General features: G+C 43.9%; 1 protein-coding gene across 2 annotated transcripts in view; it reads right to left on the bottom strand.

Annotated features, from left to right (window-relative positions):
* The window catches only part of AHCTF1 (AT-hook containing transcription factor 1), a 45,468-nt gene extending 30,416 nt beyond the window's left edge, over window positions 1–15,052 (bottom strand). Inside the window, exons 1-7 of one of the 2 annotated variants that reach the window (XM_027729739.2) lie at window positions 14,980–15,052; window positions 9,783–9,909; window positions 8,347–8,600; window positions 4,590–4,770; window positions 3,615–3,822; window positions 2,680–2,796; window positions 1,885–1,969 (exon numbers count right to left, since the gene is read on the bottom strand). In XM_027729739.2, coding sequence (XP_027585540.2) covers window positions 1,885–1,969; window positions 2,680–2,796; window positions 3,615–3,822; window positions 4,590–4,770; window positions 8,347–8,600; window positions 9,783–9,903 — 966 coding nt within the window. In that variant the 5' untranslated portion in view covers window positions 9,904–9,909; window positions 14,980–15,052. Of the gene's footprint in view, window positions 1–1,884; window positions 1,970–2,679; window positions 2,797–3,614; window positions 3,823–4,589; window positions 4,771–8,346; window positions 8,601–9,782; window positions 9,910–12,496; window positions 13,397–14,979 lie in introns of those variants that run through there. The other variant, XM_039384253.1, reaches the window with a different exon arrangement.
* Window positions 15,053–19,983: the final 4,931 nt, after the last annotated feature.

Raw genomic sequence — 19,983 nt, forward strand, 5'->3', positions numbered from 1 at the left:
CTATAAAAACAAGAGTACCACAGTCCAACAATCACCTCAATTTCATTCCATACCTAATGAGAGTACGCAAGATAAAGTACAAAATAGGAGGAAAGACTTGCTCTGAGTTAAGATTACTTTCCCATCAAAAAGATCTTGGAAAAGTTTCAAGCACACTTCTGAACAGAATTAAACATTGTACAGGTGCCTCTCATAGATGCTGGACATCTGAGACATCACCTATCTTTTAAATACATCATCTCTGTAACCAGTCCTAAAAATATACGGAGACTCTTTGACCAAGTCATACCACTGTTCACTGAATTTACATCTTTTGCTGGCTTTAAGAGTAGACTGCATAGGTAACCCCACAAAAAGGTTGAAGAGAGTTATCTTTACAGCTGCTAAGTTTCAGGATCAATGCTTAAGAGACACTGTAGGTACATGTTATTTGAAGTCCAGCTGACAGAGCTCAAAACAAGACTACAGAATGGAGAACAGAAAAGAACAGACATACATGACCCTATTTTAAGAAAGGGAGACAGAGAGAAGCTTCTTCATTTTTATAGTTTGGTTACACAAAGCTATTCAAAGCCCTGTCTTCTCTTCCTACAAACACCATTCATATGATGTTTAAATTAAGAGTAATTTCATTTGTAAGAGTTGTTTCTTCTTCAGGAATTGAATGCATACAGGCTCTTTGCAGATGAATCTAGTTGAAATACATGACACTGCAATATAAAATTTATGGCTTCACTAAGGGCAGATTGTGTCTGACCAATCTGGTGGCCTTCTATGATGAAGTGACTGCAACAGTCAACAACAGAAGACACCGATGTTATCTATTTAGACTTCTGTAAGGCCTTTGACACAATCAAGACATCATCATCTCTAAATTGAAGAGACATGGATGTGAAGGGTGGACTATTCAGTGGATAAGGAGTTGGTTGGATGGACATAGCCAGGTCAATGGCTCTATCTCCAGGTGTAGGCCAGCGCTGAGTGATGTCCCTCAGGGCTCTGTCCTAGGACCAGTGCTCTCCAGTATCTTCATCAATGACAAAAACAATGAGATCAAGTGCACCCTAAGAAAGTTTGCAGATGACACAAACCTGCAGTTGACACAATAGTTGAGAAGAGCAGGATGCTATTCAGAGGGACCTGGACAAGTTTAAGAAGTGGGCCCAGGTAAATGTAGTGTAAGTCAGAAGAACAAGAGCAAGGTGTTGCACCTCAGTTGGGGTAATCCCAGACACAAGCAGACTGTGAGAAGAACTCATTGAGAGCAGCCCTGCCAAGAAGTACCTAGGGGTTTTGGTGGACAAGAAGCTGGACATGAGCCAGCAATGTGCGCTTGCAGCCCAGAAGTCCAACATCATCCTGGCAGACTTCAGTGCAGCCTTTCTGCCCTTAAAGGGAGCTTATGAAAAAGAGGGAGACTGACATTTTACAAGAATAGACAGTGATGGGACAGGAGGGAAGGGGTTTTCAACTAAAAGAGGAGTTTTAAACTAGATGTTAGGAAGAAATTCTTTACAGTAAGGGTGGTGAGGACCTGGAACAGGTTGCCCAGAGATGTTGTAGATGTCCAATCCCTGGAAGTGTTCAAGGCCAGAATGGATGGGGCTGTAAGTGACCTGATCTAGTGGGTGGCATCCATAACCATGGCGGGGGGGTGGAATTAGATATCTTTAAGATCTTGCAACCAAAAAAATTCTATGATTCCACAGCTCTAGGAATTCTTCTGAAAAGTATGAAGTAAGGCCATGTCCAAGAAGATTCACCAAAAGACTTTCGTTTCTTTAGTCCTCTCTGATCTTTCATGGTAAATATTAGCCTGACCAACTTAACTGATGCTCAGGGAAAATTACTATTTTCATCTTCTCACACACAGGAATGTCTTACCTCATACAAGACTTGTCCAGATGCCAGACGTTTCCTGTCACCAAATGCTAACTGCAACAGATGTAAACTCACAACATCGCCTTCACTGAAAAAGGTATAAATTAACAAATTTGATTACAAAGTTGCTTTACAGTCCTCATTATCATTTTATTAGATCTAGGTTGAAATTTACTCAATAGCATGCTCTTGCTGAAAAGAAAAACACTACTTCCCAAGACTTGATAATTGGTCACATTTAACCGCTAAAAACTGAGGAAATTTTGACACTAACAGCTTCAGGAGCAAATGCTAACTATACCCTTGGAAAGCTTTAATATGTTGTATGGACAAAAAAAATTGCTGGTAATAACTCTTAACAGTAAAGTCTTCTCCATCAAAACTGCTCTGAAGTCAAATTTAAGAAGACTGCCACTCTCTGAACAGCTGGGCAGATTAAGTAGTTTGCTGATGATGTTTACTGCTCTGCATCTGCAGCCTAAACCATTTTACATGGAATTTAATGTCATGGTGGGAATATCAAACAAATCCTGAAGAAGTCATCAAGAAACAAGGGAAATCATTTAAGACTGAAAGCACAAATATATAATCACTGTTGCTTTGCCTTCTTTCACAAAGTAGGAATGACTAGATCCCTCTTTAGGAGTGTAAAATCCTGAAGAATACTGCACTGTAAGCTTAACACCTTTCATACCTGAATCTCCTGCACAGCTAAATAAACCAAACATATACGCAGATATCAAGTGTATGTAAACAAATATTTTTTAAAAAAGTGGCTTATGGCAACTTTTTATTCACCTTTGCTGTGTAGACTGAACAGCCCACAAGTAGCAACAATTGCGAGGATCATTCTCAGGCTCTTGAAAAGTAACGGCATAGATAGGAATTCTTCCTCCTTCAAGCTGAGAGTAGTGCCTAGAGTATAAAAAAAAAGGAAAAAAGGAAAAAAGATAAAGAAGAAAGGTGAGCTTGCTGGCACTGTTTGTAGAAGGTAGAAGCATCTGAGAAAAAAGTACCTTACATGTTTACCCTCAAAGTACGGAAAGTCATACTTTCATCTTGAACAACTGACAAGTGACTACTTCTTAAACATTTTTCTTCCCGACTTCTGAATCTTAGTTGTACCTTCACAATTTCTTCTAGCCACCTAATTATGCCTCCACTGTCCATTTATGCATTCAGTAATTTCTGGTAAGTCACTGTAGATTTGCTTAAGTAAAGCCCTATCTGAACTGGGTCCAATATTTCAACTAGAAGATATAAAATAATCTCTTAATTTTTCTACTGCTTATAAATTTAGTTCTCCCTTATTCTGATCTCTAAGTCTTCCAAACAAACTTTCATTCACATGCATCCTTTTCTTGGAATGTGTCAACAACCTATTTCCATCAAGGCTGAAATGTAGGAAAGAACATATTTTCAGGCACAGATCAGCTACTGAATCATGTTTCACTAGTTTCATCACGCGCACTTGAAAGAATATTATCACCAAAATCATTATTCACATACTGAAGCCTTTCAGTGTGTGCCCTAATTGCAGTAACTCATTCTGAAAAACACTTTCTAAAACCTGTTTCATCGAAATACACACTACCTGCTTTTAACTAAATACTACTGGTTTGAACAGACTTGAAAAAAATCAGCTCTATCACATCCCTACTGCATGACTTCCTGAAGCAAAACATTGAGACCACTGCATCTCCAACCATGGCCAAGTGGAAAGGACTACTTACTCCCTCTTCAACGTTTTCATGTTCCATAATGACAGGTAGCCATCAGAAAAACCCACAACGAGCTGATTGCTTCTGCTTATGTAGCTCAGGGTTGACACTGCTATTCCTGAAGGACTTTGTAATTGAAAACAGAGATGCCTCCCTTCTCTGGTCACAGCTTCTCTTCTTTGTGGAACTTCAGCAGGAATTCTAGTGACAACTTCTAGATCTACATACATAAAAGCAGGCAATAAATGACCATGTTATGCCATTTCAGTTGCATTTTAGACTCGTGACAATATGTATAAACTAATTCTACCATCCCAGGCAAAATACCCATTTCTGCAAAACCTTTTTTGCTGTCTTTGTATCTATTCAAAGAACAGAACTCTGCCATTGGACAGGTACTCTCACTCCTACTTCAAACCTGGGTACAAGTGTAACTTTTGTAGACAAATTCTTCTTGGACTCTATAAATCAGGAGCATGGGCCTCAGATGAATCTACCTGAAGGGACATCAACACCTGAAGCCAATCTTGAAATAGCCAAAACAGTCTGTGCAATCTGAATACACAATGTACAGCGTTCAATCAATGCAAGACTTTTTCATAAGTCAGATTTATTTCAAAACCTCAAGTCTGCCCCAAGTCCATTAATGAAAACAGAACACTCCCAAGAAATACCTCTGACACAACTCCCTATCAGGCAGGTGCACTGACTCAAATGGTAAAATTCCTATATCCCGCTGGCAAGTATCACAGTGACAAAGGGATCTGGGTAGGAAGAGGCATTTACAACACCAGGAGAAGTTTTAAGCCACTGCCATTTTTGATCAGGTCAGGACCATAGGATGTCAAACTGCCATCTGCAATCTGTAGGCAGAAATGTCAGTAGTGAGCCTGCACTCTGGTATCTTCAGAGTGGGACGCAAGCTGGTTTTTTACAAGACACAAATTTTCTTACTTCTAAATTCAAGTTTTAAAACTGCAGGCTTACCTGATGCTTCTACTTCATTCTGACTGCAAGATAAATCATCCAAACAAAGGTCAACCAGAAGTACATGACCAACATCTGTAGCCACTGCTGCCACTCCAAAAAGCCATCGCAGACTCTGGTGTAGGTGTCGAGTGCTCACACTGGCTCCTCCGTCATTGCTTATGGGTTCTATTGCAGTTACCTACAGGAAAACTACAAGTTAATATTGGAGCTGTTTGACAAGGTAAACAGCAATCACTCAGAAGTGAAGTCAGCATTTAGCACATCAGAAACAAGAAAGTAAATACAAGATCACAGGACTTGAAAACAAAGCATTGCTTCCAATTATATCGAGCAAAAAGGAAACTGATAAAAAGAAAACCTTCTCCCCTTAAATGGTGCATTCTGTCTTTATAGCTCACCAATTTCCATTTCCTACTTAGAAATAAGTCTAAGAACGCACACAAAATTGGTTACATGCAAAAAGCTTTATCATATCTAAGTGATTTAAGTTTAAGTAAGACAGACACAGCTAAATCCACTTCTCCCACTGCTCACAGACCGTCAGCACTGTGATACAGTCCAGGCCTTCTTTGCCAAACAAGTAGTGAGATAAATCAGGGCTGAAAGTCAGACGAGGTAGTGGCCAAAGGGCACAGTGGACACACCATTTCTATGGGAATCAAACATTCTTAGAAAGGGTTGAAGGGAGACCCTGGCTTAGCAGAAATTACACTTATCCTCACTTAGACTGAAAATACCCAACAGACAAAGACAAATTTTAAACGCACACCAGCAACTGTTGTGGATGTCCATGAAATCTGTAAAAGCCAACCTCAACCAGCCTGAGGCACAAGTGCTCTCTGCTCCCTGACGTGCCAAGCAGTCTGCACACTCTTCCAGGAAAAGGTGAAGACAGACCTTTCAGCACCCGCAGTACACCCCAGGACAACACTGGCTGTTCTAGCAGAGACACGAGCACACGAAGGCTCCTGCGCTAAAGCTGAACAACAGAAGAACATGGGCTGTTGTTCAGCCTCTTACAAAACACCACACCATGAAAACAGGCAGCTTTACCTCAACAACAAACGTTTACTGGAAAAGAAGTGAGCATCACAAGGCAGCCCATCTTTTTATGCAGATTCTTTTACCCCTAGAAGTGGGGAAAAATATCCAAATCCCTAAGCCCCCTAAAGTTTTCTTCTCTCCTATATCAAGCACGTGCTATGACTGCACTGCCTGGCAACCTACTACAGAATTCACCTTTCATCTTGGGACAAGCACTCCAACCTTAGAGGTACCTATACCCATTTAGGCAACTCTGTTTTCTTTCAGAATTCCTATGATTCAAATGAAATTTCCAGTCCTCTCTGCTGCTCAAAGGACTAGCAAAAAAATTTTGGTTATTTGAATTCTTGCTGCTCCAAGTCTTGATGACTGTGATGAGGAAAGCAGGAACTGCAGTACACATCTTGCTGCAGAATTAGCCAAAGTTCAAGCATTGCTGTTTCTAACTTCTTTTTTCTTTTAAGATTTTTTTTTTGTTGTACAACTGGCTCCAAATGAATCTTTTCTACTTTTGCATAGTCTTCCAAAAATATGTCCTGGTTACTTCAATTTTCCATGTACAAACTCCTGAAATGACATTTTTCCACTGCGCTGTCCATTGCTTTTTCCTATTCTCCTAGAGTACTGCCAGCTCATTCTGGGAATGAACAAAGAAAACTTTTCTCAGTTCACTGTATTTGAATGCTGCCCTTCTGCCTCATACAAACCAGGAAAATTTGGGAAAATACCATTTGACAGTTCTGACACATCGCTATAAACCAATTTAATGTAATTTGTGTTTCTAACTCAGATTTGCTGTTACTAGAATCCAATTCAAATCAGACTCATCAAAATTTTCAGTTTTCTGCTGCATTTCACATGTATATCCAGAGGGCAATAAGAGATGCTCACATACACACAAAAATATGCTAAAATTCATTTTAAGGTCCTGAGTTTGACTTTTAATCGATTTCTTTACTCCAAATGACTAAACATCCACTATTACACCAGAAGGTAGTCATGCAGTCACTATAAACAACCTGCATTAATAAAAAATTACTTGATACCTCAGGCAAAGTTACCCCAAGGTAGTGTTAACCTGCACAATTTAATTGTCCACAGAGCTTATACCCACACAGAAAACAGTCCCAAAAACATGGTGCTCATTAAAACCTTAAAACAGTAATGACAAAACTTCAGAAAGTGATGTTAAGAAAAGATCTGAATTTTACTTTTAAAAATAATCAATCTGAAAATCAGAGAAACATTCAGACAGATCAACCCCCCAAATTACACATTACATAATATGTAAATATGAGTTGCAGAAAGAATTCAAAACATAAAGAAAGCAGCCAAATACAACTTTTATCTACTTGTTTTTGCTTACCCTTACTCCCGCTCACAGCCTGAAAGTTAACAATTCAACTAGCAATACATGTGTCCTCTCTATCGTAACTTAACTAACACAATAACAGAGAGGTAGAAAGCAAAATGAAAGCAACAGATCATACTTGTAATCAAGAGCATTCAAGGCATATGAGCAAAACTTTCAGGTCAGTTTTGGCTTTATTCCAAAATTTATACCCTTCATCACGCAACAGCCAACACTCCCTACAGGGCTTCACCATTTTTGCTATATCAAAACTCTTCATAGACATGGACTCAATATGCAACATGGCCCTTACTTCTTAACCTTTCCTTCTCCTATTCCCAGTTTACTTGGACAGAAGTAAAACCTAGCACACCAACATCACTTATCACCACACAATTTACTTATCAATTACATGTTTATGCCAGCACACAGCCTGCCTCTGCATCTCAAACTCTAACATGTACCGAACTGAGAGTGGTACCGAGTACCAACACAGTAGAGCACTCACCCAACTCTTATCTTCAGAACTTACCACAACACAAATGCTTACTACTAGTAATCACACTTCCACCTGTACCCTAGCAAGTCAAACCAAACAATGTTTGGTTTGCTAAGCAATAAATAAGCTAAGCAATAAATATTTATTTGTTGCAGATTCTAAGATGACAAAAACACAATGAATCTTGATGTTCTGATAACTGACACTTCTTTCCACTTAAGATAATGCAACTTGGGGCCATTACATCATTTGAGTTTACAGGTTAGAGAAGGCAAAAATTAGTAACATTACACCAGTGTATCCCATCTACACAAACACTAGACTCAATAAGATTTAAGGACTGCAGATTGAAAGTAATCTACCAACAATCTGACAGATAACTCACTAAAAGCTCTTTTTTCCAATCCTAAGTCAACAGAAAAACCTGTCCTCTTCCCTAGTCACCTGCTTTCTAGTCCACGATTCATGGAAATGTGTCATTTACAGCACAACGATGTAAGTCTGAGATACTTTAAAGACAGTATTTCTGACACAAATTAGCCATTTAAAAAAAAAGATATATCACAGACACTTTAAAGAGTGGAGTTTTCTTCTTTTTTGCTCTGACCAAAAAAAAGTTTTCAATGCCCTTTTTGTAGAAGTGGAGAATTAAGTCACTATGTGCTCTACAATATGTTTTACTATGAGTAAAATCAAAAGACAATGGTACTGCTAAGCCCAAGATTTTACTTCAAGGTATATGCTCTCTTGACTGGGTGCTCTGAAGTGACAATACAGAAAATGTAAGTCCCACAAAGAGACACTCCAGAGCTTTTCCCAAAACAGAATGGTGTAGAAGTTAACAACACAAAAGTACATACCCTGCCTGGAAGAACAACTGCTTTAACCACTCGGGAGATTCCAAGGTCGTACAGACACAGAACACTTCCCTCGGCTTCTTCCAACCCAACCAGGAGCCCAGTTCTCTTCTGCCATGAAAACTCCTTTACCACGCGAACAGTGGGAGGCTGCTCATTGACTCCGCTGAAACGATACGCAGAGAGCCGCTCTCCTGTCACAGAGCTCACGACCTCCAGCTGAGGACCACACGCCAGCCACGCCAGGCCACTTCTGCCTGTAAGAGAGAAGAAAGCTGACCAAACAAATCCCAGCCAGAAGGCGGAAACAACGGAAAAGTCACCATCAAAGAGAGCAAGACCCACTTACCTACTTCTGGACAATTAGTTAAAATCACCCATTGCAATCCTCAGGCAGCACCTCTTACAATTAACAGCCTCAGGATTTTGCATTTCTACTTGTCATTCCTGTGCTCAACAACACTGACTGTCTGGGATAAAGATGACAATAGAGCGACCTCCAGGCTTTATGCCCTATTTGGCTTGGGTTTGCTACAAAACACCATCAAATGCATACTGGAACACAAGTTGTAAAGCATACTTCAAATATAACCCATCCAAACCAATTCATTTCCAATTTCTTTATTTTACTTCACACGTGACTACTCTGGGAAGGGGTTTGGACATCAACAGGAAATTCTCTTGAAGTGGGCACTGCATGCAGAAATCTAAACTTCTCCAAGTGCTGATCACAGAAAGAATTTAACACGTGTTGCTTCCCTGAAGAACTTCAAGCTCAAAGGAAGGATTAACTCCAGTACAGCACTTAAGTCAGGTAGGTAAGATTCTACCTGGTCTTAACAGAAGCTCAGACACCCTGAGAGACATCCAGCTCGACTTTCAGGTTGCCTAGAAAGTCAACTACCTAATCCGCTTAGTTGCTTTCAGCAACTCTCACTGGGTCCTCATCTGCATCCTATTAAATACTTTGGAAATATGTGGGCAGCGCTTAACAGAGCTGACCTCTCCCTCTGTCCTTTTACTCAGACTAGAGAAGAAAAAGCAGACTGTTCTGCCTCTGTAACATTGTAGAAGAACTATTTCTGCATGGGATGTTATGACGGAGATAGAGCTTGAGCCTGTACAAAGAAATGTGGCCCAAAATGACACTACTGCTTTTTTCAAAACTGCCTTCTACTCCGTTCAAAACTGGGGAGGACTCATTGACTCAGGATGGTCATGGTATATATCACTTTAATAGCACAAAATTGGTGCAGGCTTTTGCAATTTCAATGCTTAACTCTATTAATGGTTTAATATTAGCACTTCTAGTTGTTAAAATATCCTATTTGTTCTATCAGAACCTGATGCATTTTAACAGAACCAGCCTGATGCTATGACCCTGTGCTTCAGGCAGTAAGAACTTTAAACCAAGACCAAATCTAAAGGAAAATGCTCACCTCCAGAAAACTTCCCACACAGCCCAGAGTCTAGGGTGATCTCATCTTCCCCAAGCGCCTCAACAGTCACCTCTGGAAACTGCAGCAGACTGCTCGTTACCTGAGCTGTTAGGTCTCGCATTCTTCACTGAAAATGAAGAAAAAAAAAAAAAAAGGTAAAATGAGTCTCATGTGAGCCATAAATATTTTTGAGAGTGACCCAAGTTTCATCAGTATGCAGTGAAAAATCTCCTACACATCACCTGTAGCTCTCTTGTTAAAAAAAAAAGGGAACTTATGGCAGTTTTTCTTCTCACAGCAGAGCAATAGGAGAAAATTTGGGTTTTCTGATGCCTATGAGATCACCAACAAAAGGTAACACAGAGGTATGGACAATATCAATAACAGGGAAGAAAACAACACACCAAGTTCAAGTCTACTCACACAGTTTAGCAAGATGTGATTACAGAAAAATTATGTATTAAAAAACTTCTCAGTAAGAGGTATAACTTTCCTTTTGTCCTCTCCCTTGATTTAATTAATATTTGTTGTCAATTGTCTTCTAGTAGATATCACACATCGTTTTTGTCTTTGTTCACTTGCTGCATGTTTATTTTGGACATCCAGGAATACAAAGTTCTTGACTGTCTTCATTCTCAAATTCTTCCAGAAAATGTACTGCTGATATTTTCAAGCAATACCGACTTCCACAGCTCATGAATTAGAGAGCACTTTTCCATACATTCAGGAGATACATTCGAAGAGCACTTCAAAACACTGGGGTTTTTCTGTACTGAAGTCCCCCTTTTCCTTATTCATGTCCCTTCCTTCCAATTGCCTTTCTTTACCACATGTCTGCAGTACTTGACAAAAATTTCTAGGTCTCTCACAGTTTCACACCTCTGTAGGTGCCCCACAAGAGTTCATGTTTCAGAATGTCAAGACAGATTTTTTGGTGGAAAAACTGAAGAGCGGAACGGATTTACAGCATTAAATAGGTGGCTAAATATGAGATATTCCATACACACTAAAGTAATTGTGTTTTACAAGTTGTCTGGCTTACGGTAAAGGCCTCTGGAAGAGATTCAATTCTCTTGTTCAAACAGCACTGTTTTCTTCATACCATCTCAAGATACTACACATAGGTCACCGTGCCTGGGTTCTGCTCCTGTATCTGCTGCCAGCATGACAACAACAAGCACGTGAAGCACAGGAAGGGTAACTCAGGGGCCTGCACTAAGCACAGGTCAACATTTTAAGAAAAATGATGGTAAAGCCGCTATTGCAGGATGCTGCTGCAGCCAGGCCTGACCACTCTGCCAGCATTCACTGCTAGCACAGAGCAAGTTCCAAATGGGACAACTTATTTGCAGTAGTTTTGCTGGGGTTCCTGTTTGATACTTGCCATCAGTTCCAAGTGACAACTTCTGCACTGCATCCAGGGGCTCCAGAGAGTAAAGAGTCCCACAGTTTCACCAGCATTCTGACTTGAACTGGAAGAATTTAATGGATATGTTTGAGGAGTAACCCATAACACCAAATACTAACACAGGTACATCTGGTTGGTGAATAGCATCTCTGAAAGGTTTCTCTGTGTGTCCATTGCCTTTGAGGCTGTCACTGGGCACCACTGGAATGTTCCTGCTTCCACCTGCTTTACACCCTCCCTTCAGGCATTTAAATGCATTGATGAGATCCCCTCTGAGCCTTCTCTTCTCCAGGACGAACAGTTCCAGCCTCTCCTCAGAGAAGAGATGCTCCAATCCCCTCTAACCACCTCTGTGGCCCTTTGCCACACTCTTTCCACTACCTTCATCTCTCTATTACACTGGGGAGCCCACACCTGGACACAGCATTCCAGCTGTGGCCTCACCAGTGCTGGACTAGAGGAATTTCACCTCCCTCCACCTCCTGGCAATGCTCCTCCTCACACAGCCCAGCAGACCATCAGCCTTCTTTACTGCAGGGACAGCAAAGTGCTGGCTCACCACCAGTGGGTGTGCACCAGGACTCCCAGGGCCTTTTCTGCCAAGCTCTTTCCAGTTGGGCAGCCCCCAGCACATATTGGAGCCTGGGGTTGTTCCTCCCCTGGTGCAGGACTTTGCACTTCCCCTTGTTCAACTGCAGGAGGTTCCTGTCAGCCCATTTCTCCAACCTGACCGAGAGTCCCTCTGGGTGCCAGCATGACCCACTGGTCTATCACCACTCTTCCTAGTTTTTTATCATCAGCCAACTTACAAAGTGTACACTCTGCCCCATTGTCCAGATCACCAATGAAAGCACTGAACAATCACCCTGAATCTGCCCAGAGTTGCCTATTTTAAAATTCAATTCGTCAATCCTGCTTTAAGGGAGAACACTGACTCTGACAACAAATATTAAGGAGTGTCAGAAAAGAGTCCAAAATTTCAAAATTATTGTAATGAATAAAAAAATCTTTTCTTTTTTTTGTAAATAAGCATGGAGATGCCTGTGTGGTAAGTATTTTACAATTATTAATACAATATATCACAGTAATAGCAATTTTAAGAAAAGAGTGAACAAATATATTCTAGTAGGGCAGGTAGCAGCATGCAAGGGAACTTCTCAGCTGCGTGCTACCCATGAGTCATCCTGAGGGACCCTGCCTGGGCCACTGCTACTTGCCAAGAGCATAGAACCTTGTGTGGCCAAACTGGAAACCAAATTTAAAGATACTCTATTAGGGAGATTGGAGTTTAAAGCAAACCACTCACCATTCCAAACTTCCCACTATCTCAGAGAGAATTCTTCTCTGATGGAAAGCTCATACTTTGACACAGTGTAGTCCTGTCCTCAGTCCAAATCAAATATGCTTATCAGTCCAAGCACATCAGTAAGAACCATCAAATAAGTAACACTCCAACATCTGGACCATTCCTGTAACAAATGAATGTTTGCTCTCAAGCTCAGGTTGGTGCAGGTTTCCTCCAGTAAGCCAATGGTCATTTTAAACAATTCCCTTTTCCTAGAAATCTGGCATGGCGATATGGAACAAGGATGATAAACTTCATAATAAATTATGAACAATATATAGCGATCTGTCTATTAAGATGCTTTGCTTGAATCACTCTGCTAAGTTAAATAATGGAATATTGGGAAATCAAAACAGAGGGAAAATAGTGATAGCTAGGTTAAAGGCATGAAGCCTCTTCTTTAAAAGATATACCCAAAGAAACTGCATTTCTGCTCTCTTTGAAAACAATTACTACAGTCACATTCCTATTTCTGTTAGAAATCAGATTAGGATGAAATGCCACAGGTTTACTCCATTCTTCAGGAACAAACCAAAATCCAACCTCCCAGCAGTATACTACAGCAAAGTGGTCAGTGTGCAAAATGACCATTCTTCTTCACCCTAGGTACTTATGACTTCCAAACATTATGAACTATTTCCAAAGAAAGGAGTGTGATAGATTTTTGGATTAAAAAGCTCCAGGGAAAAAAGAAAGAGAAAAAGAGAAACTGCATGTTCAAGCACAATCACATACAGCCAAGTCAGAGTTCTAAAATGTCACTTTTGACTGATGGTAGTACATGAAAATCAGTCTGAAAGGCCAACAATGTTATGGGCTTACTGAAGAAAAAGCTAAAAATATGGTCAGTCAGAGCTGAAGACAGGACATGATGACCTCGCTGACACCCAAAGAGAGGCCTTGCTGCCATCTCTCATCTCTCTATCTGCTCCTTTGTTTTACTACTGTATTATGGAAGACATTTCCAGCATATCACACTGCTATTCCATCACACGGCTCATGCTCTCAGCACAAATTCCAGAATCATAACAGAGAAAGACCTGCCAGAATCACCGGAGGTCATCTGTTCCAACCTCCCTGCTCAAGCAGGGTCACCTAGAGCAGGCTGCCCAGCAGCGTTTCCAGATAGATCTGGAATATCTAATTCTCAAATAAGATTTTACAACCAGCAATCTGACAAGCTCAGCTGCAGAAACATTTGCATTCCATGCAACAGGCCCAGGTGTTTGGTGACTCTTACCAATTTGAGGATTCTGTTCTCTCACCCACACAAGTAAAACAATGTCACACCACCAAAGTCATCACTATTTCTCTAAAACTGTATCCAACGCCTTACTAGCCAGAAGACAGAATTAAGAGAAGCCTGATTATGCTAATTTCACTGACTTGAAAAAGCCAACCCAGGCATATCGATGCAGGAAAGAGAGCCGAGGCAGCATGTGAATGAGGAGCTGTCCTCCGCAGCACAGGATACAGAGCTGTGCCCAAACGCGTGGGACAGCTGCCAGCCAAGGCTGACACCGTCACCCAGACCGACGGGCCCTGCAAAGGCACCTGAACGGCCACGCTTGGCCCTACACCCCACACAAAGTGCAGCAGTCCCAACACAATCAAGTCCCTAAATCTCTCCTAATTTCCCCTAACGTGATCAGGAAGCAATTGCTAAACCTGAAAGACTGACCCCGACCTTTCTATCGGCAGAAGTTCCAGACCTGGAGTCACGCTTTATTAAGGAAGACACTGAGCACTTTCGTTTAAGCCAGCAACTTTGCTACGCGACGCTGTGCTTCATGCAAAGGGACCCCCACAAATCGCACTGGATTCCTGTGAAGCTGTGCCCTCCCCATTACACCCATCCCTCATCCCGCAGTCGCAGCTCCGCGCACAGAAGAGCATTTCCCGCCTCCTCATGGAATACAAGTCGGAGGGCGGGGGGGGAGGGAAGGTGGAATTAAAAGAAAAGAAAAACCCTCCAAGAACGTGACCGAAGGAGCGAGAGCAGAGGGCGTGCGCAGCTCGTCGGGCAAGAGGCAAAGCTCCCAGCGGCAGCCGCCGCATCCCCCACGCCCCCCAGCCCAGCGGAGGCTCCCGGCCGCGGAGCCTCCCTCCCATGTGCGCTGCCCAGGCCGCGCTGCCCAGGCCTCCCCCGCCGCCGGGAGCCGGCACACGTGCGGCGGCCACGGCGCCGCAGCCCGGGGGTCACTTACATAAGGGACGGGAGGCCGGGCCCGCCCGAGGCCCCCGCGGGCCCGCGCTGCGCCAGGGCCGGTGCCGGCCTGGGCCGCTCGGGAGCGCCCGGTACCGGCTAGGACAGGGGAAAAGGAAGAAAGGGACGAACGAAGGCGGGCGGGCGGGGGTCGCCGCCGCCTCCTCCTCCCCTAGCCGCTTCCCCAGCGCAGCCCAGCCCAGCGCAGCCCAGCCCATCCCGCTCTCCCGGTACGTGCCGGCGTTGGCGGCGGCATCTCCCCGCTCCCGCAGCGCCGACAACGGCCCGGCCCGGCCCCACGCGGCCCCCGCGCGCCCCCACACCCACCTCGCTCGCTCACCCGCCGCGCGGGGGGCGGGACGGGCTGGGGGGGGGGGGGGGGGGGGTCGAAGATCTCGCGAGACCTGCCGCGAGCCTCCGCGGGAATTTTCAAATACGCGGGACAAGGCCCCGGGCGGTGGCGGCGGCCGCCTCCGGACTACTAGTCCCGGCGTGCCGCGCGCCAGCAGCTTCCGCTTTCGCCCCGCCTTTCCTGGGCTCATTTCTCGCGGGGCACGCCGGGAGCTGTAGTTCCTGGGCCGGCAGAACCACGAGCCCTGCGGAGCCTCTTCCTGGCCCACGGCCCCTCACCTCGTGGGGAAGGGTCTGCTCCCCTGCCCCGCCAACGGGGAAACTGCCGCCCCTGCCTATCTGTGTCCCTCTCATTGCAGGAGCCGCTCACTCTATTCTCCCCATTCCTCCCTCTGCCTCCCCCGGTCTATGTGGATTTCATAGAATCACAGAATCAGAGGATGGTTTGGTTTGGAAGAGACCTTAAAATCATCCAGTTCCAACTGCTGTCAGGGGACAGGAACAGCTTCCATTACACCAGGTTGCTCAATGCCCCTTCCAACCTGACCTTGAAAGCTTCCAGGGATGAGGCATCCACAACTTCTCTGGGCAACCTGTGCCAGTGCCTCACTACCTACCACAGCAGAGAACTTCCTCCTAATAGCTAATCTAAATCTATTAGTTTGGATTCTTTCCCCCTTGTCCTGTCACTACATGCAAAAACCCCCTCTGTCTTTCTTGTAGGCTCCATTCAGGAAGGCTGCAATTAGGTCACCCATTTAAAGGGATTTAAAAGGGGTAGGCTATTAATCACAGTTTTCCTCTTACTTTTAACGACAAAGTATATATAAAAACCCAACACAGTTAACATAAAATTAAGGTTATACTGTTAGTCACAGAAAGGAGAAAAAGTAAGTATTAAGTCAAAAGTGCAAGTCTAATGCTATTCCTTTCAATTTGTATATTGTAAACTGTTCAAAACACTCTTTGACATTAAAAAAAATTTAAACATTTTCAGGTATCAATAAACAAATTGGTCTAGTGGAAGGTACTCATGCCTATGGCAGGGGGATTGGAACTAGATGATCTTTAAGGTCCCTTCCAACCCAAACCATTCTATGATTCTGTGAAACCTGCAATGCTTCTTAGAAGTGGCATCATCATCAAAGGAGTGACAAAGGCATTCAGTTTCTCCCAGCATACATTATCTCTAAATTACAGCTGTGCCTCTTAATGTTGTCTGACATTTTTTATATTATTATGCAAATGTTTATTGTGACTTGGTGGCTGCCGTTGCCATTTTATATCTATTAATTTGTAGCGTATAAGAGCATGGACAAGGAACCCACCACACCAGGCAATTGCTCCTGGCCTAAGGGGGAGGTTGTGCACACAGTCACGAGATGTCAGTGAGACAGCAATACCTGCACAGAAGGAGACCTAATCCTGGTCACCAGCTGATGGGTGATGTCAGAGCTGACTCTGTTACACATGAGGGGCTGTGCATGAGACAGACAGATCTGGGTTGGACTACAGAAGGTCTTGAGAGTGAGGACAAGCATCTCTCATCTGATGTGACAGGGAGCTAAGGGAGAAATGCAAATATAGGCATGGCAGCACAGGAGGACCAGCTAGATCCATATCCTTTGCCAAAATACTTAAAGTGATTATGTGCAGGACAGGGCTGCATTTATTAAGGGCAGGACAAATGCTTTGGCAGTAAGCACAATTCAAAGTGGCAATTCGGTGTGGATGAGAGCCTTAGCTCCATGGATGGAGACAGAAAGGCTTTGTATCAGGAATTATTTATAGAACAATCCTTGGAAGGCTCAGGCTTGACCTGAATAAGGACAAAGGAAGAGGTTTGGACCAAAGATGTCCCCCAAATTGTAGGCATATGTGATCACTGTCCTAAAGAGCAGCTGAGGAGCAGCAGGATGAAGTGGGCTGGTTTAGCCGAGCTTGAGCTTGAACTGACAGCAAGGCTTGTCTGAGCAGGCATCAGAGAGGTGGGCAAGGATGTGTTTCAAAAGAAGGTCTGCAACTCATCTTGCTCAGTTTTAAGTGTTTATGATGCCAGTCATGAGCATCAGAGCTGCTCAGATGGACTCCCTTTTTAGGTGGGAAAGGAAAGAGGTTTTTCCTGGGTGCCATTCATCTGGCTGGCTTTAGATACCTCCTATAGGATTAGCTGTAAAGGGAGCTTAGGTGGTACTGTAGGTAGAGACACCTACACTGTACCCTTTTATTTTTGGTTAAGTTGATCTCACTTTTACATGTTGATCTGAATAAAGCGCTGGATCTTTAAGTTGTTCAGCAGGTGAATTTATGTTTGTGGTTGGGATTATGCAGAGATAAGGTATAGAAGAGAAAGAGGACAAATGCAGAGCTTTATACTACCCGTGCTGGAGTCTCTTGTGTGAGATAAAGAGGAATCTCCAAAAGCCATGGCGGTCGAGTGAGGGAAGGGCAAGGAAAGGCTAGAACTTCAAAAGACAGAGGAAATAACCACTCAGTGAGAGAAGCTCAAATTGACTTGTGGCAAGTGCCTGACAGGTGAACAGAGACGTAGGGGAGAGCTGGAGCTGCCTCAGAGTAGGTCATCCAAGGCTCTCACAAAAGCAATGCTGACTGAATGGCGGGGCAGAGGCCAGGCAAGGGAGAAGGAGTTGCATGAGGAAGACTCCAGGATTTCACTGAGCTTACAAAGCAAAGAAAATTGAGGTGTGTGTTTGTATTGGGCTTGTGTGGCCAGGTTTTGGTAATGGTGGAGGTACAGGCATGGCTTCCGTGACAAGCTGCTAGAATCTTCCCCTGGGTCCAACAGAGCCAATGCCAGAAGCTCCAAGATGGACCTGCTGCTGGCCAAGGCCAGGCCCATCAGCAATGGTGGCAGTGCCTCTGGGATAACGGAGTTAAGGTAAAAAAAACCTGCACAATTCCCACCAGAGAGAACACTGAGAATATGTGTGAGAAACAGCCTGGCAGACACCAAGGCCAGCGCAGAAAGAGGGGGAGGAGGTACTTCTGGCACCGGAACACAGACTCCCCTGCATCTTGTGGTGAAGACCATGATGAATCAGACTATCCCCCTGCTGCCCATGGAGCTCCATGGGGGTGCATAAGGATGCTGGAAAGAGGGCTATGACCCTCTGGAAGCCCACACTGGAGCAGGCTACTGGCAGGATCCATGGAGAGAGAAGCCCACACTAAAGCAGTTTTGCTGGCAGGACTTGTGACCCCGTGGGGGACCCACACTGGAGAAACCTGTACTTGAAGGACTGCACCCCATGGAAAGACACCTATGCTGGAGCAGTTCGTGAAGAACTGCAGCCCCTGGAAAGGATTCACATTGTTCATGGAGGACTGTCTCCCGTGGGAGGGACTCCACTCTGGAGCAGGGGAACAGTGTGAGGAGTACTGCCCTTGAGGAAAAAGGAACAGCAGAGACCATGTGTGATGAACTGGCCGCAACCCCCTTCCCATCCCTCTATGCTGCAGGGAGGGGAGGAGGTAGAGAAGATCAGCAGTGAAGTTGAACACAGGAAGAAGAGAGGGATGGAGATAAGGTGTTTTAAGATTAACTTTTATCTCTCATTATCCTACTCCGATGTAATTTTAAATAAATTAAATTCCTTTTCCCCAAATCAAGTCTGTTTTGTCCATGACAGGAATTGGTGTGATCTCTCCTTATCCTTGTCTCGACCCATGGGGTTTTCATTATGTTTTTTTTCCCTTGTTCAGCTGAGGAAAGGAGTGATGGAGCCCTTGGTAGTTTGTAAACAGTAGAGATGTTAATAGCTGCATTTATTGAAATGATAAAGAGCCAGAGAAGGGTGGGCAAGTAAAGAGGTGAAATGAGAGTGAGGCAATTAAGAAGATGAGAGAAAGTGGAACCAAGAGCAAGCAAAGGAACAGGAGGACAAAACCAAAGAAGAGAGCTCTGTGCCTGTGGCACCAGCAAAGACTTAGAGAGAGATTAAGTGGAAGTGGATGTGAGTACAAAGTCCAAACACTGGAAGAAAGCAATGACTTCCTGTGCAAATAGAGAAGGAAGCAGGAAGGAAGATGCAGTGAAGAGTGAAGATGCTGCAGCTGAAATTATACACAAAGTGTATGCAAATTGAAGGTGCTCAGCTGAGCTGGAAAAATCAGGCTGCTTGGTGTACAAGATGTCATAAGGTTTCATGCAGTTAAGTTTGTTGAAAACTTGAGAGACAAGCTATATTAGGAAGCTAATGCTCTTACTTAGCTGAGTTAATGATTGCCAAATCTAATTCTAAAGGCTGGAGTCACAGCTACAGCAGCACAGCAGCTCTGAAATGGGGCCCCCAAGATTCTTGTACCAACTCAGCTGGTCACTGCCTGCTGCTGTACAGCTACGGGTGCCTGGACACTGGATGCTGATGCATCCCATGGGAGGTAGCCAGCCCTGGCAATACCCCTCCCTGTAGGACTGGGATGCAGGGAAGGTCTCCAGCACCGCTGCCTTCCCCACTGAGGCAGACCCTCTCCTCTGGGAAAGGTGGGAGGAGGACCCAAAAACAATTCTTGAATTACAGGGAGCTGGGGGTGGGGTTCAGGCTCCATGGTGGTGCCCAGGGTAGCACAGCCTTTCTTCCAAGTCAATAAGTCGATATCTAATTAGGGGTGAGACTCACTAGCACAGTCTGCTGCTTTGTGCTGCCCTGGCACTGCGGTGCAGCTGTTGCTCCTGTGTATCCAGCTGGCATCCACTTTTGCCTCTGTGTTGTTTTAGAGTATCTGTGATTCTGACTCAGAAATTGAAAATGGAAAGTGTTGCATGTTTGATAATATTTTTTTTCAAATCATTATGAAGAGCATACAGTAGCATCCTCTACAAGCACTTCTTGGTACTCATGGTCTGACATTTTCGGTAAGCTGTACCAAA

The sequence above is a fragment of the Pipra filicauda genome, unplaced genomic scaffold (assembly GCF_003945595.2).
Source record: "Pipra filicauda isolate LSUMZ 115617 unplaced genomic scaffold, ASM394559v2 scaffold342_size772408_pilon, whole genome shotgun sequence".
NCBI classification, from domain to species: Eukaryota; Metazoa; Chordata; class Aves; order Passeriformes; family Pipridae; genus Pipra; species Pipra filicauda.